Here is a 22,440-nt window from a genome sequence, read left to right as displayed (position 1 = left end):
TGCAGATCTCAGATGTTTTGCAAACATAACTGTGCATCTATAAGAGGGAAAAGTTACAGTGAATGAAATATATGAAAACAATATACAGTACTATACATATGAGGTATAATTCAAAAGGTTTCAATATAATTATCATTATCGTTATTATTAATATTTTATGAACAAATAAAGGGTATGCATAATATAGGGAGACATTGAAGAATCAATTACCTAATGAGAAAAGTAAGTTTATCTTATAAAAAATAAATTAAAAAAAAGAGCAAAATAGGACAAAGACTCTTTGCTTGTGGGAGGCAAGTCTGACATGGCTGCCACTTTGCTTATACTAGTCTGACTTCTATGGCTGGGTCTAGTGGTATTATTCATATAATATTACACTAGTAAGGGTCTGAACATTTGGGTCTTGTGGTATTAATCAAATAATATTCCTTCAGTAAGGGGTCTCAACATTTGGGTCTAGTGGTATTGATTACATTATACACCTTCAGTATTGGTTCTGAATGTTCACTGCACCTTACAGAGTTGTGTTCCTCTTGTAGTCTCTCTATTTCTTTCAACTATTTTTTATCCTTCTCCAGCTAAACCCTTGCCTTTCCGCATACCTAGTTGCTCTATTCGACATCTTTGAACTGTGGGAAAAACAACCAATTTCTGCTTGTTTACATTGAAATGTTTGCTGGGGATGCTGCTCATGCATACAGAGGACTCTTTTTGTTAGCATATGTACTAAAGGTTACATTACCATACTTGAATTAATTGTGATGAGCTACTGTAGTTACCAAAATTGCAAGCAAATGAAATACATTGTCAAACAAAACATAAAGCGAACGAGTAAGTTTACTTGAAACTTTGTTCACTCCAACAAGATTTAAGGAAATCATACGATATGCCAAAGAATCACCTATAATATACGATATACTTTAGGATTACTTACTTTAGCAAATGGAGGTATATTAGGATCCAGACTACTTATTCTGTCTTCTACCTCACAATCTAGTTGTTATATAGAGAGACTAGGATTGTATTATGAGTAAGTGTTTAGCAGAAGGGAATAGAGTATTTAAAAAATTTTAAGTTCTGCGAGAGGCTTTCGAATCTGTATTGCACAGCAAACTTTCAGAACCCTTACTGAGAAAAAAAAAAACTTTTGTATACTAAACTCAACTGAGTTAGGTTCGTTTGGGAAAAGGTGGGTAAGACCCGAGTTACCGTTTTGAGAGAGGATTCACTGGACTTCTGAACTTTAGCAAAGAAAGCTAGCAATGTCAAAAGTTTAGGAAAGTAATTGTACAGTACTATAGAAAGTTGGCTGATTATGGAAATTGTCTAAAGGTTGTGGCTTGTCATTATCGTCATCATCCCCGCTATAATTAATAAGCCTAGTCTTCTCTGGCCTTTCGCCTGTACTAACAGAAAGTTTCTTCTGTGCTTTTGCAGTTACCTTGGTTGGCCCTCTGACACTATACTCCAAGGGAATGTGAATAATGAACTACCTGTACCAGAAACAATTCCCATTCACACTCCAAACAGGAGTAATCAATAAGAAAACTGGGGGAAGACATCTTAATGTGCAGTAATAAGAAAACAATTTGAAGTAGGTCCCATCAATAAAGGACGACTGATTGATTGATCGATGGATTTCGAGTCTTCTCGTATCCTAACATTGAAGGTCATTGATGTTGATATCATTTGTTATAAATACAGAATAAAAGAAAATTAGATTTAAAATCATAAAAGTGATGTCCTTTAAAAACATGAATAGCTTTCATAAGACCTGCTTCTAAAAATACCACTAGCAAAGAGAAGCTGAAGTAGATAAAGAGAATGGCATGTCAGTTACCATTACAGTGAACCCTCGTTTATCGCGGTAGATAGGTTCCAGACCCGACTGCGATAGGTGAAAATCCGTGAAGTAGTAGCACCATATTTACCTATTTATTTAACATGTATATTCAGACTTTTAAAACCTTCCCTTGTACGTAGTACTGTTTACAAAGTACCCTTTAATGTACAGTACACTTAATGCATGTACTACAGTACCCTAAACTAAAACAGGCACAAATATTAAAGGCAATTTTATATCATGCGTTTCCTAAACACGCCAAAAAGCACGATAACAAATGGCAACCAATGGTTTGTTTACGTTTATCTCTGATCATAATGAAGAAACAAACGCATTTACACATCTGTGTATAGGTTAGTTTTTGCATCGATTACTGTATATTGATTATTCAGTACAGTATGTTGATTTTGTTATTACCTACCAATGTTTTACTTAATTTTTCTTAGGACTTCCAAATGAAATGTTTTTCTTTATGACGCCGCCATAAAGTACGCTCAGTAAACAACCATGCTCAGTAAACAAAGAAGGCATTTAACACGCATGATGAAAGTGATAAATAATGATATTACAGTAAAAGCTTTTAGAAAATATGTTATTACAAATATTATTTACCGTATCTATATAAAATGAGAGAGAGAGAGAGAGAGAGAGAGAGAGGAGAGAGAGAGAGAGAAGAGAGAGAGAGAGAGAGAGAGAGAGAGAGAGAGAGAGAGAGAGAGAGAGAGAGAGAGAGAGAGATTGTTTTACGTACGTAAATGTAAATTTTAAACAAAAAAAATATGATAGGTTACAACATGTATACTCTTCAGACTTTTAAAACCTTCCCTTTAATTTAATGCATACAGTACTAAACTAAAACAGGCAGATCAGTTGCGTGTCCACCAGCGTTATCCATAAGGAGAAGGATCTTAAATGGCAAGCCCTTCTCTACCAGATATTTGCTGACTTGCGGGATAAAACACTGGTGGAACCAGTTGGAGGTCAGCATCTTCGTAATCCATGCTTTTGGATTATGCATCCAGTACACGGGAAGGAGATTCTTATTCTTATTTTTCAAAGCGCGAGGATTTTTCGACTTGTAAATAAGCCCCGGCTTTAGCAAAAATCCAGCAGCATTGCAACACATCACGAGGGTAACGCGATCCTTGAATGCTTTAAAGCCAGAGGCTTTGGCTTCTTCTTTGAACAGGAAAGTTCGCGACGGCATTCTCTTCCAAAACAAGCCGGTCTCATCCATATTAAACACTTGTTCCGGCTTGTATCCACCTTCGGCGATAATATTCTTGAACGTCTGGTTCACGTAAGTTTCAGCAGCGGCAGTGTCAGCGGAAGCAGCCTCGCCATGCAGGGAAACGCTTTTCAGGGCGAAGCGTTTCTGAAACTTCGCGAACCATCCTTTGCTGGCGGAAAAACGTTATTTCTGACGCTGGGAATCAGTGGATGTCCCTGGTTGAGGTTCATCTACATCATCATCTTCTTCAGCATGGTCGCCATCGTCGTCTTGAGGTTCCTTTGCCGCAAAATTCTCATACAAGCTCAAAGCCTTGGTTCGGATGGTGTTCGTATCCAAGGCTATGTTCTTCTTCCAGCAGTCGGCAATCCACACTGCTAAAGCACCTTCCATGCGTACGATCGTTTTATTACGCATGGTAACGACTCGCTTCGCTGATCTGCTAAAGGTGATGGTAGCCATCTTTCTAATGTTTGCCTCGTCCTTCTTGATATAGCGAACGGTGGATTCGTTGACTCCAAAATGGCGGGCTGCGGCCACGTAACTTCTACCGTCTTTTAACATATCGAGAAGCATCACCTTCTCAGCAATCGTCATCATCTTTCGGTGGCGTTTAGGCTCACTACCAGCCTTAGTAGAAGCAGAACGCTTGGGAGGCATTGTACAGTAGGGTTTAACAGAAAGTTCAACAAAAAGTTCAACTTAAAACAGTCATGCACAGCACAGATTAAAGTTCACAATAACTTAACATCTACACCGCGATACGGCGGGAGACAAAGTGACCGCAAATACGTAGATGCTGCGGGTTGGAGATGCGGGCAAAACACCAATCACAGGCTAGATAACAAAACTTGGGTTCTGATTCGTCATCTATCAGCGCTTGAACCAATCACAACCCATCTTATATGCTACGTAGGTTACCAATTCAAAGTACAAGGTACCCTACGTATACAGTAATAATAATAATAATAATAAATAATGATAATAATAATAATAATAATGATAATAATAATAATAACAATAATAATTTTAATAACAACAACAACAACAATAATAATAATAATACAGTAATAATAATAATAATACTGTACAGCTTTACGTACGCTATTTTACGCTTGTTTTGTTGTAAGATATGTCTCTCTCTCTCTCTCTCTCTCTCTCTCTCTCTCTCTCGTACGCTTATTTGAGATGTGATTTTTGCAACAAAGAATATTATTGGATGCAGTACTACGTACGTATACATACAAAAGATTCATGGAAAAGATGCACATCTATTACATTTGTAGTACAGTAGTAGCCATCAGCAGCCTTACACCATTCTAATATGGTATGACTGCATCTGATTTGCGTTTCATGTTCGATTTAATTTTACTACGTACTGTATACAGTACTGAATTATCGTATGATCACATTCTCTTTTCGTGTTTTATTTCTTTCTGTACTGAATTATATGTCATATGTAATGCAATGAACAATCAGTAAGAGCAGATATTACTAATTACAGTATTAATGGAATTACAGGTAACGAAATATCGTATTTGGGGTCTTCAGATATCGCGGTATTTTCGAAATTTCCGGAAAATCCGCGATATGTATATACTGTACTGTATATATATATGGGTTATGAAAAAAACCCGCGAAGTGGTGAATCCGCGATGGTCGAACCGCGAAGTAGCGAGGGCTCACTGTACCCCTAGAATGCTCCTTCCTTTACTAATTGCTCTTTATTTAAGGGAAGAAAATGGGAAAATTAAAAAATTTTACAGGTAAAAGTCAATTAAGATGAGCTTTTGAAAAGGCAGCAATATGAACATCAGGTATGAAAATAAATTTTATTAAGATTCTGTTTTTCTCCCTTATATACAAAGTAATTATCTAAATACTTAATTTCATTTTTATCCATCTATTCAAGTGTCTGTATGTCTGGGAGACAATGATAGAGCAAGTCTTACATGAAAGGATCGATGATCTAAAGTTTGGGATCTAGAAGATGCTAACTGGAAGAGAATCAACTACCGAGATATTCAAACTGCCTTTTACCCAAACTGAAGTCATCAGTTAACTTGTAATGTAATAATTGTCCATAAGTATGTAAATTTGATTAAGTACAGTATGTTCATGAGCATAGCAAATGCAAAGTTAATGTTAGTGGAATCCAATCAAATGAATTTTCAGTGAACAGCGGAGTACTCCAAGGGAATGTGTTGTCACCTATGTTGTGTGTCCTCCTCATGGATTTTGTAATACACAGCACAGTTGGGGGATGGTGGAGAGGGATTGGATTGGATTGGTAACAGGATATTAGCTGACCTAGAGTATGTTGATGACGCTGTCCCTATTAGCAGAACACCACAGGACTTGCAAAACTTGCTTGCCAGAATGCATGGAATATCACATAAGATGGGGCTCAAGATACATAGGAGGAAGAAAGACAGATGATAAGAATGGAATATGCTATGAAAGATGAAATATCATTGAAAGGAGAAAGGATTAATGAGGTGGAATCATTTAAATATCTAGAAATCATGATCTCCAATAAAAGGTCTTTAGAATTAGAGTTATATGAGATTGAAAAAAGCAAATCAGTCAATGGCCAGGAAAAAAAAATTTGGAAATCAAATTGCTTAAAATTACATATTTAAAAAAAAAAAAAAAAAAAAAAAACAGGCTATATATCAGTTTAGTGAGATCGGTGTTACTGTATGGACATGAGTCATGGTATGACAATGAAACAATATCCAACAGATTTTGTAGATTTGAGAACAAAACCCTCAGAAAAATATTGGGAGTCAAATGGCAGGTCAGGATTAGAAATATAACTATGAGAGATTACTCGAGTACCACATGTGGATGAGATTATGGTGAGGGACAGATGGAGATGGTCTGGGAATGCTTTTCGCACTCCCCAAGAGAGATTAGTTCACTAAAATTTCAATTGAACTCCACAAGGCTCTAGAAAAGTTGGAAGGCCCAGGCCTACATGGCTGAGGACTATGAAGCGTGAAGGAGAAGATGAATGACAAAGTATTAATTTAAAAGCTCAAGCTACAGACGACTGGGGAAATCTAACCATAGCCCTTTGTGTCATTAGGCGTAGGAAGAGATGGTGACGACAATAATGATGACGATAAGATCAAATTAAATCTATTTACCAGGTTCAAGATTATTTCTTATCTAATTCATGGAGGAATGTCCTTCAAGTAGTTATCAATAATCAATGGCCTTTGTAGCCAGAGAAGTAAAATTAACCAAGAATTATCTCCATTCAGTGTATATCAGAAATTGATGCTGCTGATGAGAAGAATGTGATGAAAATGGTTGGTCGCAACTTGATCAATAATCAAGGATATAAACAAATAGAGAGAGAGAGAGAGGAGAGAGGAGAGGAGAGAGAGAGAGAAGAGAGAGAGAGAGAGAGAGAGAGAGAGAGAGATTATCTATGTTCTTACGGTCAGCAAATGTAAGGGCTTCGTAGACAAGGGTTGGTAAAGATGCTCCATAACTCTCTAGTGAATACTGTCCACTGCCTTCTATCAGCTGTGACGTTTGAAGAGAACGATTTAAAGGTGTTGTACGACTGTAAGAAATAGAAAAAATGACATTTTTTTGGCTTTGTCATAATAAAAGAGTAAAATAATCCAATACTATGTACAGAGCAAAAGTTATTACTATATGCATGGGGTAAAAATAATTAATACATAGGGTGCAGTAAAATATATAAGAAATTTAAAATATTTTCTTGTGCATATGGAAGATTTAGGTATCTTGATACTGTAAAATAAAAAAAAAAAATAAAAAACTCAAGTATATTATCATAAAATTACTTGTATTGAGGTAAAGATAATACTTCAATACTGAGCGAATGAACAACTACATTATACTATTATTTTTCTATTTTCCTGTTTTAATCAAGTTACTACAGCAACTCTCAATACACCACTATAGAGTAAAATGTTCCAAAATAATTATCAATTCATTCATAGGGGATTTAGGTAAAAAAGGAAATGATTCACACTATAGTTTTTTCATAACAACTCTTAGTTGAGTAATAAAATAGCAAGGTCATATGTTTCTGTTGTGTTGAGAAGAGAAGTAAAGAATTGAACTAAAATGGGTGAGAATTGGATTTTCCTAAATACTTTACAAACCCAAAGTGATATTGTATTTCAAATCCTAAATATAACAAATTTGGAAGTAATTTGTATTTTTCCTAACGATATAAACCTGTAATTATTTATAGATATTATACTTTCAGCGAAGCTGGAAGATTAGCCAAGACTTTTCAGCGAGGTATAACTACCCACCCACTAGTTAGCAGGGGGGTAAGAGGGTAGCCCACTACCCCTCTCACTCAGACACTAGTATTGTCTCGTCCCTTTTTATTGCAGGCAGCACTTCTCGGGAGAGAGGTGATGGCAGCCAAATTTGTATAAATGGCTACAGGTTTGTATCGTTAAGAATAATATAAATTATTTCCCAATTTTTTATTTGTTCTGACAATAAATACAAACCCTTCCACTATTTATACGGACTGACTCACCCCTTAGGAGGGTGGAAGTCCGAACCAACTTGTTTGGCTTTTGACCTCCAGTTTTTTCCATACATGCTCCACACATAACAGGGAGAAAAAATCCAGACACCTCGCTAAGTTCCATTTAACACATGGTTAGTGGCCTGAGCAATCTGTGCTTGTGATACTAGTAATGTGACTGGCCTAGATAAAAATTCTCAGAAACTAGGAATCTTTAGAATTAACTTCTGTATAGGCGTTACCCAATCCCACCTCGCCAGGGGGGTATGGGGATGTAACAAGTATTATTTCTGTTCTAAGATACACAAGGGAAATGTTTTACCTGCAGATTGGTGAGGCCAGCTTTCAGAGACCGTGAGTGCTGTTCCCCAAGAGTTGGGAAGATGATGCAAAGAGCCAGTCATTCTTTACATTCATCCCAGACTAATCCCAGGTAACTTTTGCCCTCAACCATCTGCTACTTGCCCATCAAGGACCCAAAGGTATTAAACCATTTGCTGAGCAGCCACCACAGGACCAATGGAAAACATCTCCATGTTCCTGTGGGTTACGTCTTGCAGGTAGTGGACAGTGAAGGTCGCTCGACGCTTACACACCCCCGCTTGCAGTACCTGCGTCACAGAGTAATTCATTTTGAACGTTAGGGACGTACCAATGCCCCTAACGTCGTGAGCTCTGAGTCGTCGAGTTGGAGTAGGAAAAGACCTTTCAAATCCAAGCCAAAATGGTATTCTTTGTGATCCTCCTCTTGACCTTACCCTTGATGACGAAGTGTGCTAAAAGTTGGGGGCGAGCTGCTGCGGTTCTTGTAAACTCATCACTGGGCAGAGTAAAAGTTGATCTGGATCATTAGTTACAGAACGAAGACTCTTAATCCGGAAGGACCCGAATTTAGGATCCACTACTCCCAAATTTTGAGTCTTGGCAATAAACTCAGGGACAAAGCTGAGTATTACCTCTCCCAATCCCCTTGAATGGGTGATGTTACAGGAAAGACCATGAAGTTTGCAGACCCTTTTGGCCGAAGCCAAAGCAAGTAGGAACATGACAAATTCGTAGGTACAGTGAACCCTCGCTACTTCGCGGTTCGACAATCGCGGATTCACCACTTCGCGGGGTTTTCCCATAACCCATATATATATACATATCGCGGATTTTCCGGAAAATTCGAAAATACCGCGAAATCTGAAGATAACCAAATACGATATTTTGTTACCTGTAATTCCATTAATACTGTAATTAGTAATATCTGCTCTTACTGATTGTTCATTGCATAACATATGATATATAATTCAGCACAGAAAGAAATAAAACACGAAAAGAGAATGTGATCATACGATAATTCAGTACGTAGTAAAATTAAATCGAACATGAAACGCAAATCAGATGCAGTCATACCATATTAGAATGGTGTGTACTGTAAATGGATGTGCTTCTTTTCCATGAATCTTTTGTATGTATACGTACGTAGTACAGTACTGCATCCAATAATATTCTTTGTTGCAAAAATCACATTTCGAATACTGTAAGCGTACGAGAGAGAGAGAGAGAGAGAGAGAGAGAGAGAGAGAGATAGAGAGAGAGAGAGAGAGAGAGAGAGAGAGAGAGAGAGAGAGAGAGAGAGGCGTAAAATAGCGTACGTAAATTTTTATTATTATTGTTATTATTATTATTATTGTTGTTGTTGTTAATAAAATTATTATTGTTATTATTATTAATCCTTATTATTATTATTATTACTGTACAGTATTATTATCATTATTTATTATTATTACGGTACTGTATAGTACTTAATCTACGTACGTTCAGTATGCACGGGGGCATCTTCTATGAGTAACCAACGCGCCATAGTACTAAGACGGGTTGTGATTGGTTCAAGCGCTGATAGATGACGAATCAAAACTCAAGTTTTGTTATCTAGCCTGTGATTGGTGTTTTGCCCGCATCTTCTACCCGCAGCATCAAAGTTCTCGCGGGGCTGCATCGTTCACTTTCTCTTTCCGCGTATTGCTGAGTAGACGTTCTTAAGTTTGTGAAGTTTAATCTGTGCTGTGTGCGACTGTTTTAAGTTGAACTTTTTGTTGAACTTTCTGTTACAATGCCTCCCAAGCGTTCTGCTTCTAGTAAGGCTGGTAGTGAGCCTAAACGCCACCGAAGAATGATGACGATAGCTGAGAAGGTTACGCTTCTCGACATGTTAAAAGATGGTAGAAGTTACGCGGCCGCCGGCCGCCATTTTGGCATCAACGAATCCACCGTTCGCTACATCAAGAAGGACGAGGCGAACATTAGAAAGACTGCTGCAATCACCTTTAGCAGATCAGCGAAGCGAGTCGTTACAACGCGTAATAAAACGATCGTACGCATGGAAGGTGCTTTAGCTGTGTGGATTGCCGACTGCCGGAAGAAGAACATAGCGTTGGATACGAACACCATCCAAACAAAGGCTTTGAGCTTATATGAGAATTTTGCTGCAAAGGAACCTAAAGAGGACGACGGCAACCATGCTGAAGATGATGATGATGCAGATGATCCTCAACCAGGGACATCCACTGATTCCCAGCCTCAGAAACGTTTTTCCGCAAGCAAAGGATGGTTCGCGAAGTTTCAGAAACGCTTCGCTCTGAAAAGCGTTTCCCTGCATGGGGAGTCTGCTTCCGCTGACACTGCCGCTGCTGAAACTTACGTGAACCAGACTTTCAAGAACATTATCGCTGAAGGTGGATACAAGCCGGAACAAGTCTTTAATATGGATGAAACCGGTTTGTTTTGGAAGAGAATGCCGTCGCGAACTTTCCTGTTCAAAGAGGAAGCCAAAGCCTCTGGCTTTAAGGCATTCAAGGATCGCGTTACCCTCGTGATGTGTGGCAATGCTGCTGGATTTTTGTTAAAGCCGGGGCTTATTTATAAGTCGAAAAAACCTCGCGCTTTGAAAAATAAGAATAAGAATCTCCTTCCCGTGTACTGGATGCATAATCAAAAAGCATGGATTACGAAGATGCTGACCTCCAACTGGTTCCACCAGTGTTTCATCCCGCAAGTCCATGAATATCTCTTAGAGAAGGGCTTGCCATTCAAGATCCTTCTCCTTATGGATAACGCTGGTGGACACGCAACTGACCTGTCGCGTGAGGGCGTTCAGGTTGAGTTCCTGCCACCCAACACCACGTCATTAATTCAACCAATGGACCAGGGGGTTATCAGGGCGTTCAAGGCCCTCTACACGAAGAATACCTTGGCGGACCTCGTTGCGTGTGTGGATGCTGCCCAAGATGACGAGGATGAAGACTTCAACTTGAAGGCGTACTGGCGGCAGTACACCATAGCCACGTGCCTGCAGAATATTCAAAAGGCACTTCAAGAGATGAAACCTGCAACCGTAAATGCGAGCTGGAAGAAGCTGTGGCCCGATATTGTTTACGACGACAAGGGATTTACTCCGTCGGAAATCCAACACTCTGCAATACGGAAATCTGTGCAGTTGGCTGCCATAATTGGGGGTGACGGGTTTGGCGACATGACGACTGAAGACGTCGACGAGTTGTTGGACTGCCATTCCCAGCCCCTAACTGACGCAGACCTCGAAGACCTGACGAAATCGGCAAGTGAGGAAGAGAGTGAGGGTACCCAGGAAGAGACCCAAGAAAATGTCGAAGAAACGGGCTTAACATTAGAACGGCTTGCCAAGTTCTGCAACCATATGAAGGAGGCGAAAGAAATGTTGCAAGAGTGGGACGAGGATATGGTTCGCTCGATGCAATTCTGCAACAAGGTTGATGACATCACGACTCCCTACAGGATGCTCTTGGATCGAAAAAAGAAGCAGCGGCAACAACTTCCGATCACAATGTTTTTTCAGCCTCGCAAAAAAGAGCCAGTTCCTCCTGCTAGTACGCCTTCGGAAGAAATTGAAGAAGTTGAAGAGGTGTCCCAGGAAAAGACACCTCCGTCTGAAGAGACGTAAAATACTATCAGTGACTGCACAGTAGAACACATCATCAGCTTCATCATCATCATTTCTACTGTGCAGCAAATTCATCGCCATCGTCATTCAAGTTTTTCTTGAACTTCTTTCGTGGTGAGTACAGTAACAATCTTTATTTTTTACTTTAACCTGTTTTATAGTTTAGTAATGTACGTACTGTATGAATTAAGTTAAAGGGAATGTTTTAAAAGTCTACATGTTGTAACCTATCATATTTTTTTTGTTTAAAATTTACATTTACGTACGTAAAACAATCTCTCTCTCTCTCTCTCTCTCTCTCTCTCTCTCTCTCTCTCTCTCTCTCTCTCTCTCTCTCTCTCAAATTGTTTTCCTGCTTTGCTACGTACAAGTACTGTATAATTTATATTTGTAAGGTAACATATTTTGTAAATGCTTTTACTGTAAATACTGTATGTACTGTATCATTATTTATCACTATCATCATGCGCGTTAAATGCCTTGTTTGTTCTGAGCGTGGTTGTTTACTGAGCGTACACGCCGTCGTTTCAGGCGGCGTCATAAAGAAAAAGATTTCATTTGGAAGTCCTAAGAAAAATACGTAAACTAAAACATTGGTAATAAAAAAATCAACATACAGTACTGTATAATCAATATAATCGATGCAAAAACTAACCTATACGTACATATATGTGTACACTAAATGAGTTTGTTTCTTCATTATGATCAGAGATGAACGTAAACAAAACATTGGTTGCCATTTTTTATCGTGCTTTTTAGGTGTTTAGGAAACACATGATATAAAATCGCCTTTAATATTTGTGCCTGTTTTAGTTTAGGGTGCTGTAGTACATGCATTAAGTGTTCTGTACATTAAAGGGTGGTTTGTTAACAGTACTACGTACAAGGGAAGGTTTTAAAAGTCCGAATATACATGTTAAATAAATAGGTAAATATGCTGTCACTACTTCGCGGATTTTCACCTATCGCGCCCGCGTCTGGAACCTATCTACCGCGATAAACGAGGGTTCACTGTATTTGTATTTTTCCTAACTATACAAACCTTAGCTATTTAATATGGGTAATTACTTTCGGCGTAGCTGAAATGACGAGCCATTAGAATTTTAACGAGGGTTTACTACCCCACCGCTAGTTGGGGGGGGGGGGGTCCCCACCCCCTCCTCACACACACCTGTGCTGAGCTCAATTTGCTTAGAGGTAGGACTTCACGGGGGATAAGACTGGCGGGCAAGTTTGATTAAATAGCTAAGGTTTGTATAGTTAGGAAAAATACAAATTACCTACGAATTTATCATTTGTTCCCTAACTCAAATACAAACCACGCTATTTAATATGGGTGACTCAACCCTTAGGAAGGGTGGTAAGTCCCGGCCAGTACTGGCTTTTGGCTTTGCCCGGGGACTCAGTATCTGAGTGTGTCAGCACTCAACAATAAGGAGTCCCTGCACCTCGCTAGCACCTTGCTATGCAAGGGCTGCGGCCTAAGTAAGCTGTGTGTGAAGGTTTGAAGAGTGACTCGTCCTAGGAAGTTGACCTGAAGTCCTTTAGATGGAAACTTTAGGCTAGGACTCTCCCAATACCACCTCCTCAGGGTATGGGGACGTGACAGTATTAGCTAAATACTAGGAACACAAGGAAACATGGTTTACCTGCAGTGGTTTGAGATCAGCTGTGCAGAGAACCCAGGATGCTGCTTTCCCCAAGAGAGGGGAGGATGAAAAAAAAGAATAAGGGCCAGACATACCTTTTCATTCATGCAGACTAAGACTGGGTAACAATGCCCTCAACCTTCTGCTACTTGTCCATTAAGGAGCCTGAGGTTTAAACCAGCTGTTGTGCAGCCAGCACAGGGCCGATAGAGAATGTATCAAGCCTCCTGTGGGTCACGTCTTGCAGGTAGTGGGCTGTGAAGGTCATCTGACGCTTCCACACCCCTGCTTGTAGAACCTGCGTCACAGAAGTTCTTTTTGAAGGCCAGGGATGTACCTACGCCCCTGACATCATGTGCTCTAGGGCGACGTGACGGAGGGGGGTCAGGATTCAGGGATAGATGGATTACCTTACGAATCCATGTCGAGATGGTATTCTTGGTAACACTCCACTTTGTCCTCCCAGTGCTCACAAACAATGCCTGCACTTGGGGATGAACTGCAGCCGTTCTTTTGAGATATAGCCTCAGACTCCCTACTGGGCACAGTAGGAGATGGTCTGGGTCATCTGTTACAGAACGAAGACTCGAAACCTGGAAAGAGTCGAACCAAGGGTCCGGCACTCCCGCATTCTGAGACTTAACAACAAACTCAGGGACGAATCTGAACGTTACCTCCCCCCATCCCCTTGAATGGACGATGTCATACGAGAGACCATGAAGTTCACTGACTCGCTTGGCCGAGGCCAAAGCTAGTAGGAACACCGTCTTCCAAGTCAGGTGGCTGATCTGAAGCCTGGCGTAATGGTTCGTAGGGAGGTCTCTTAAGAGACCTGAGAACTCGAACCACGTTCCATGGAGGAGGTCTCACTTCCGACTGAGGGCAGGTAAGTTCATAACTTCGTATGAGTAGGGAAAGTTCCAGCGAGGAAGAAATGTTCACTCCTTTGAGCCTGAAGGCTAGACTTTAGGCTGAGCAATAGCCTTTCACTGCCGAGACTGAAAGGCGTATTTCTTCTTGCAAATACACGAAGAACTCCACTATTGCTGGAAAAGTGGCATCGAGTGGAGAGATACCCCTTCCACGACACCAACCACAGAAAACTCTCCACTTTGCCTGGTAGACCCCTGTGGATGACCTTCGCAGGTGTCCAGACATCCTGTTCGCAACCTGTTGCAAAAATCCTCTCTCTGCGAGGAGATGCTGGATAGTCTCCAGACATGAAGTCGAAGCGAAGCTACGGCTTTGTGAAAGATGTTGGCGTGTGGTTGTTTGAGTAGCTCATGTCGTGGAGGGAGTTCTCTCGGAAGTTCCGTTAGGAGTTGCAGAGAGTCTGGAAACCATTCCGTGTGATGCCATAGCAGAGCTATAAGGGTCATTGAGAGATTGACCGATATTCTGGTCTTGTTGTGTACCCTCCTCATCAGACAGGACGGGGAAAAGGCGTATACGTCGATGTTGTCCCATCGTTGTTGGAAGGCATCTTGCCAGAGTGCCTTGGGACCCGGGACTGGGGAGCAGTACAGCGGGAGCTTGAAGTTCAGCGCTGTAGCGAACAGATCCACAGTCGGGGAACCCCACAAAGTCAGGACTTTGTTGGCTACTAGATGATCCAAAGACCACTCTGTACTCACTATCTGAGACGCTCTGCTCAGACTGTCGGCGAGCACATTCCTCTTGCCTGGAATGAAGCGAGCCGATAGTGGAATCGAGTGGACTTCGGCCCATCTCAGTATCTCTACTGCGAGATGGGATAGCTGCTCTGAAAAGGAACCTCCCTGCTTGTTGATGTAAACCACTACTGTGGTCTTGTCGCTCATCATTACCAAAGAGTGACCCGCCAGGTATTGTTGGACCTGTTGAAGGGCCAGGAATACGGCCTTCATTTCTAGCAGATTTATATGAAGGCACTTTTCTGATTCTGACCACAGGACTGAGGTCAGGTCCTGTGGTGAGGAAATTGGGCCCCCCCACCCTATCTTTGAGGCGTCCGAAAACAGCATCAAATCCGGGGGGAAGACGAGAAGATCCACTCCCCTTCGTAGGTTCTCGTCTGTCACCCACCACTGAAGATCCGTCCGTTCCGCAGGACCCATAGGGATCATGACGTATGGGGAATCGTGTCCTTGATTCCACCGAGACTTGAGTCGCCATTGCAGAGATCTCATTCTGAGGCGACTGTTGGGAACTAGACGGGCCAGGGATGAGAGGTGACCGAGGAGACGTAACCACGATTGGACTAGGAGTTCTTCTCGTCTGAGGAAAGGACTCGCGACCCTCCTCAGCCTTGCTATCCTGTCATCTGATGGGAAGGCTTTGTGGAGATTGGTGTCTATGATCATGCCTAGATATACCAGTCTTTGAGTAGGAAGCAGAGAAGACTTTTCGAGATTTACCATGATCCCCAGATCCTGGCAAAGTCCCAGAAGTTTGTCTCGGTGTCGAAGAAGGGCTGACTCCAAGTCTGCTAGGATCAGCCAGTCGTCCAGATAATGGAGGAGACGGATGCCGATCCTGTGCCCCCACGACGATATTAGGGTGAACACTCTGGTGAAAACTTGAGGTGCTGTGGAGAGACCGAAACACAGCACCTTGAACTGGTAGATCTTGTTGTCTAGGCTGAATTTTAAGTACTTCCTTGAAGACGGATGGACTGGGATCTGGAAGTACGCGTCCTTCAGATCCAGTGTACACATGAAGTCTTGCGGTCTCACTGCAAGTCTGACCGTGTCTGCCGTCTCCATGCTGAACGGGGTCTGCTTGACAAACCTGTTCAGAGCCGAGAGGTCGATGACTGGTCTCCTGCCTCCAGATGCCTTCTTTATAAGAAAGAGTCGACTGAAGAAGCCTGGGGACCTGTCGATGACCTTTTGGAGAGAGCCCTTCTTCAACATGGTCTCGAGTTCTGCCCGAAGGGCTTGCCCCCTTGCCGATCCCATAGCAAGGGAGCTCAACGACACTGGATACGCAGTTATGAACGGGACGCGATATCCTTGACTGATTACGGAAATCATCCAGGCATCCCCCCACTGGTGGACATGCAGGGGGACTGCCAATCCTAGCGTTTGCGGCCTCGGCCACTCCCTCTAGGATTTTTCCCTCCCCTGGAGGACTTTTTGCCTTTCTTGTCCTTGGCAGGAAAGGGCTTTGACACCGTTGTCTTCGCTGCAGCTGCCGGTTTCGTGGTCTTGGTAGGGCATGGTTGCTGGGTTGCTGGAGGTTTATAGGGCTTTGATGTTATTATTATTACTGTATTATTATTATTAAATGCTAAGGTACGACCCTAGTTGGAAAAGCATGATGCTATAAGCCCAGGGGCCCCAACAGGGAAAATAGCCCAGTGAGGTAAGGAAATAAAAAGAAAAATATTTAAATATAGTAGCAACATTAAAATAAATATTTCCTATAAAAACTATAAATCTTTCACAAAACAAGAGGAAGAGAAACTAGATAGAAGAGTGCCCGAGTGTACCCTCAAGCAAGAGAACTCTGACCCAAGACAGTGGAAGACCATGGTACAGAGGCTGTGGCACTACCCAAGACTAGAGAACAATGGGTTGATTTTGGAGTGTCCTTCTCCTAGAAGAGCTGCTTACCATAACTGAAGAGTCTCTTTTACCCTTACCAAGAGGAAAGTGGCCACTGAACAATTCCAGTACAGTAGTTAACCCCCTGGGTGAAGAAGAATTGTTTGGCAATCTAAGTGTTGTCAGGTGTATGAGCACAGAGGAGAATCTGTGAAGAATAGGCCAGACTATTCGGTGTCTGTGTAGGCAAAGGGAAAGAACCGTAACTAGAGAGAAGGGTCCTATGTAGTACTGTCTGACCAGTCAAAGGACCCCAAAGCCCTATGTAGAAGAGAGTCCTGGTTGGACTTCCTCCACCTCTCAGCTGCCTGCTCCACGTCCTTAGGCTCAAACAGATTCCTCCCCAAGATGGAAGAATGTCTGAGCCTGCTGATCTCGGTGCTGGGGACTTTTTGATGGAATCTCTCAGACACCGCATCTCGACACTTCAACGTGGTATTAGCCCACAAATTCGAAACTTGGTGGGCTAGAAACTCGATGGTACGAGTGCTTGAAAGTAGAAAGGTCTCCATGGCCCTCCTGGTACTCTCCTTGGACAAGTCCTCAGATCGTAACAGGATGCCCAGAGACCCTAGCCAGATGTCCAGCCAAGAAGTTGCCTGCATGGCACACTTCGCCACCTTCTCCTGGCTGAGGATCTCCGTAGCCGAGAAAGACACTTGCTGGGTGGAGAGTCTCTCTAGAGGTACTACCCTGGTAAGCTCTTCTAAAGAGTGGTGTGAAGGAAGAGTTCAGAGAGCTGGCCCTCGACCTTATCCCTGGCACTCTTAACCCCTTGGGACCAAGGCAAAGCCACACTGGCCCTACCCGAGAAGACTTCTCTGCGCGAGGTGGGGTTTCCCTCATTGGTGCGATGGGGGAACGCCTCACCTCATGTGACTCCCCTGAGGATGGGAAATCTTCGTCCGAAGGGGAGGGAGAGAAATTCTGGGTGGGGAGGAGGCCTTCCTCAAAGACTTCCGAGGAGTCAACTTCGCCCTTGGAGAAGTCATCACGTCAGCTACTCCTCTCTTCCTCTTCAGGGAAGTCGAAACTGCCACTGATTTGTGGCCCAGCTCAGAGAGAACAGGCTTAAAAGCCTGTACAACCGCTCTGACAAGGGACCCAAACCAGGGCTGCCGACTGACAGCTGTGCTGTCAGATACTTCCTCGGGAGAGAAGGGGATCGTTCGATCCCTAAGAGGAGTTACCAGAGCAGGGTCTGCCAGAAAAGAAGAAGGAAGGTTCCTGGACCTATCCCGAGTTCTCCCTCCCTCCGGCAAGCGCACTGTTGCGATGACGATGACCTGGCCGCGCGTTGTCCTGCAGCCTCGCGCATGGGATCACGCTGGGGTCGCACTGGCGAAGTGGAATTTTACCTGAATAGCGCGCAGGCGCGCGTTAGCGATGGCGAGGGCGCACGTTGGCAATGGCGAGGGCGTGCGGGCGAGCGCTGGTGCGCAGGCGAGGGCGCGCGGGTGAGCGCTGGTGCGCAGGCGAGGGCGCGCGGGTGAGCGCTGGTGCGCAGGCGAGGACGCGCGGGCGAGCGCTGGTGCGCAGGCGAGGGCCCGCGGGCGAGCGCTGGTGCGCAGGCGAGGGCCCGCGGGCGAGCGCTGGTGCGCAGGCGAGGGCCCGCGGGCGAGCGCTGGTGCGCAGGCGAGGGCCCGCGGGCGAGCGCTGGTGCGCAGGCGAGGGCCCGCGGGCGAGCGCTGGTGCGCAGGCGAGGGCGCGCGGGCGAGCGCTGGTGCGCAGGCGAGGGCGCGCGGGCGAGCGCTGGTGCGCAGGCGAGGGCGCGCGGGCGAGCGCTGGTGCGCAGGCGAGGGCGCGCGGGCGAGCGCTGGTGCGCAGGCGAGCGCTGGCGCGCGGGCGAGCGCTGGTGCGCAGGCGAGCGCTGGTGCGCAGGCGAGGGCGCGCGGGCGAGCGCTGGTGCGCAGGCGAGGGCGCGCGGGCGAGCGCTGGTGCGCAGGCGAGGGCGTGCGTGAGCGATCGATGGCGCGCAGGCGAGGGCGTGCGTGAGCGATCGATGGCGCGCAGGGGCGTGTTCTGGTGACAGCAAAGGGCGCGCAGCAAGCCGAATAAGTGCTCGCGAGCGCGAAGGCGATTGTTCGCGTGCGCGCGCGGGCGATAACGTTGGGCGTGCGCGCAGGGGATATATCCCTTGCGCGCAGGCACGCATGAGGGCGCACATCAGGAACAACAACGGGAGGGCGCGCAATGGCGCGTAGGTTAAGGATGGCACGCTGGCGAGCAGGGGAAGAAATTACCTTCCCCTTTGCGCCCAGATCCGAAGATCGTGGGCGCGCAGGAAATTGTTGGCGTGCAGGCGAGTGCCGACGCGTAGGAGAGCGCTGGCACGCAGGAGATCGTGGGCGCGCATCAGGATGAGAGCGCGCAGCGGCACGCTGGCGAGCAGGAGAGCGCTGGTGTACAGGTGAGCGCTGGTGCGCAGGTGAGCGGTAGCGCGATATAACAGCATCAGCAGGTGGAGAGCGCTTGCGCCCAGGGGAACGATGCCGCGCAGGAGATACCTGGTGCGTAAGGGACTTAGTCACATTGTGAGAAAGTCCCTTGTGCCCCGAAGGGACCAATGCCCGATTAAAAACAGGGTTCGTAGGCGCCCACAGCGCATCAGCGGCCAGGCGACGGCAGGTCAGCAGGTCTGGCGGGTGGAAGGCCGGCGTGTCCTTTGCAAGGACGACCTTCCACCGAAGGAGATCGTGAACGATCTGCGGAGAGGTCCAGGGATGTAGCTGGCAGGGTCAGTGAACGACAGCGAGGTTCCTCTGCGGCGGACTGCGGGGATGACTAGCAGAAGAGGCACCTCCTAACACCCTTGTGAGGTGAAGGAAGTCCTCTATAACGAAGAGGAAGGCGGGCTTTACGTCTTATACGCCCTCTGGGGACTGTGGGGTCAGCAAGCTGACCAGCAGTCCTCCGAAGAGGAGTCTCCGTTAGTGAACTCCCCCGAGGGGGAGAATCACCCGCAAGAGAGACTGTTGGACTTAGTTCCTCCCTTGAAGGATGTTCGAAGGGGGGGAACTAAGCCTTCAGCTACATCAGCAACATCAGGAGCAGAGGTTTGATACAACTCATCAGAAGCCTCTGCCACAAAAACGTCGACGATAGACAGAGGATCAACCTTTGCTAAAGTCAGCGATTGTTTGACAGCTGCTCCCAATCTGATCATGTCAAACAAGGCTTCTTTGGAGGGCGAACCCTCAAGCCCCAAGGAAGCCCAAAGCTGCAACAAATCATGATTAGTTACACTGACATTTGATAATAAATCCTCCCCCGGGGGAGGAGGAGGAGCTGCCTCGCTACGGGAGGCAACTCCCTCTCCCAAACCCGAGATCGGTCAACAGAACTGCGGCCTACGCTACCACTCGACAGTTTCTCGGAAGAAACCGATCGAGTGGGAGCTTCGGAGGTGGTTTGGGGCACGGAAGAAGAACCCTTGGGATTTTCTCCTTTCAAAGAAATCTTCGAAGGTGTGTGGGTTCATTTCGACCGCCGACATATAAGTTCCACAAGGGCGGTCAGGTAAACCGGAACACTTACGCATCGCAGGGGCCAACTTCACAAACACTCTGTCAAAGAAAAAGCAAACAAAAGATTAGTAATGGCTGTCTGAGAAGGCGAGGGTGACAGAGGTCACGTCCGTATAGCACCCGAGCCGAGAGCAAAGTGAGCTCAGCACAGTTGTGTGTGAGGGTAGGGGTAGCAAGCTACCCTCCCTAACACCCCCCCCCCCCCCGCTAACTAGCGGTGGGGTAGTAAACCCTCGTTAAAATTCTAATGGCTCATCATTTCAGCTACGCCGAAAGTAATTACCCACATTAAATAGCATGGTTTGTATTTCAGTTACGGAACAAACCGTCTTCAAGGTGAGTTGGTGATCTTTTGCCTGGCGTAATGGTTCATAGGGAGCCCCTTTCAGGGCTCGTAGTGCTCGAACCACCTTCCTTGGAGGCGGTCTAACTTACAGGTAATATCAAAACTCCGGCGTCAATGACCTTAGATGTCAGAATGCCTGAAAACTTTAAATCAATCAATCAATCTCAAAACTCTGTCTGAGGAGAGACAACTTCAACAAAGAGGAAATATTATCTTCCTTCAGTTTCAAGGCAACACTTAAGGCGGAGCGCTAGCCTTTCACTGCCGAGACCAAGAAAAAGCTTTTCCCCTCAAAGGTAAACAAGGAACTTTGCTTTTGTTGGAAAAGTGGCACTGAGGGGAGAAATACCCCTTCCACGACACCAACCACAGAAGATAGCCCACATGTCCTTTTAGACTTAAGCCAAAGATCTTCATAGATATCCAGACATCCTCTTTGCAACTTGATATGAAAAGCCTCTCTAAGAGGTGCTGCTGGATAGTCTCCAGGAATGAAGTCACAGCAAAGCTATGGCTTTGTGAAAGATGTTCACGCGGCTTTAGTAAATCGTGTCACGCAGGGAGTTCTCTCAGGATTGCCGTCAGGAGGTGCAGAAGGTCCGGAAACCATTCTGCATGTTGCTACAGTGTAGCTATGAGGGTAATTGAGAAGTTCTTGGATTCTTTGGTCTTGTTAAGAATCCTTCTTATCAGACAGAATGGGGGGAAGGCGTAGACATCGATGTTGTCCCACCGTTGTTGGTACGCATCTTGCCAGAGCGCCTAGGGATCCAGGACTGAAGAGCAGTAAAGCAGAAGCCTAAAGTTCATGGACGTTGCAAACAGATCCACCGTCGGGGAACCCCACAAAGTTAGGACCTTGTTGGCTACTAGACGATTCAAACACCACTCAGAGCCCACTATCTGAGTCACTCGGCTCCGGTTGTCCGCAACCAAATTCTGTTTACCTGGGTTGAAGTGGTCTGATAGGGACACCAAGTTGTCTTCTGACCATCTTAGCATCTCCACTGCTAAATGGCATAGGGGCTGCAAAAAGGTACCACCTTGTTCCTTTATGTAAGCCACTACTTTGGTGTTGTCACTCATCAATACCACAGTGACCCACCAGGAACTACTGGAACTGTTGGAAGAGCTAGGAAGGCTGCCCTCACCTCCAAGAGATTTATGTGCTGTCATCCTTCAGACTTAGACCAGAGCCTGGAGGCCGTGTGGTGCAGCATGTTGGCCCCCCACCCTTCTTTTGATAATCTGAATAGAGGATCAATGCCGGGGAGGTGCGAGAAGGTCGACCCCTCTGCGAAGGTTCTCGTCTGCCAACCACCACTTTAGGTCAGTCTGCTACTCGATTCAAACGGGGACTAACATGTCCGGAAGCCACTATGCTGATTCCACCTGGACTTCGGCTACCACTGAAGAGATCAAATTCAGAGGCGACCGTTGGGAACAAGACGTGCTAGGGACGATGTGTGACCTAGTATCGCAACCACTGCTGGGCTGGAAGTTCTTCTCATCTGAGGAAGTTGCTTGCTACCTTCCTCAGCCTGTGTACCCTGTTGTCTGATGAAAAAACTTTCTGGAGGTCAGTGTCAATGATCATACCTAGATATAGCAGTCTTTGATAAGGAAGCAGGGATGACCGAGATTTACCACGGTCCCCAGATCTTGGGAAATCTCAAGGATCCGTCTAGGTGCTGAAGAAGGGTTGCCACTTGAGTCTGCTAGGTTCAGCCAATTATTGGGGTATCTCAGGAGACGGATGCCA

General features: G+C 45.0%; 1 protein-coding gene across 3 annotated transcripts in view; it reads right to left on the bottom strand.

Moving 5' to 3' along the window:
- The window catches only part of Nup133 (nuclear pore complex protein Nup133), a 133,085-nt gene that overhangs the window by 99,156 nt on the left and 11,489 nt on the right, over nucleotides 1-22,440 (bottom strand). For all 3 annotated transcript variants that reach the window (XM_068375476.1, XM_068375475.1, XM_068375473.1), the window contains exon 3: nucleotides 6,524-6,651. In XM_068375476.1, the coding sequence (XP_068231577.1) occupies nucleotides 6,524-6,651 (128 nt within the window). The remainder of the gene's footprint in view (nucleotides 1-6,523; nucleotides 6,652-22,440) is intronic.

The sequence above is a fragment of the Palaemon carinicauda genome, chromosome 6, assembly GCF_036898095.1.
Source record: "Palaemon carinicauda isolate YSFRI2023 chromosome 6, ASM3689809v2, whole genome shotgun sequence".
NCBI classification, from domain to species: Eukaryota; Metazoa; Arthropoda; class Malacostraca; order Decapoda; family Palaemonidae; genus Palaemon; species Palaemon carinicauda.
The sequence above is the reverse complement of the archived record's forward strand: the minus strand, read 5'-3'. Positions and strand labels throughout refer to the sequence as shown.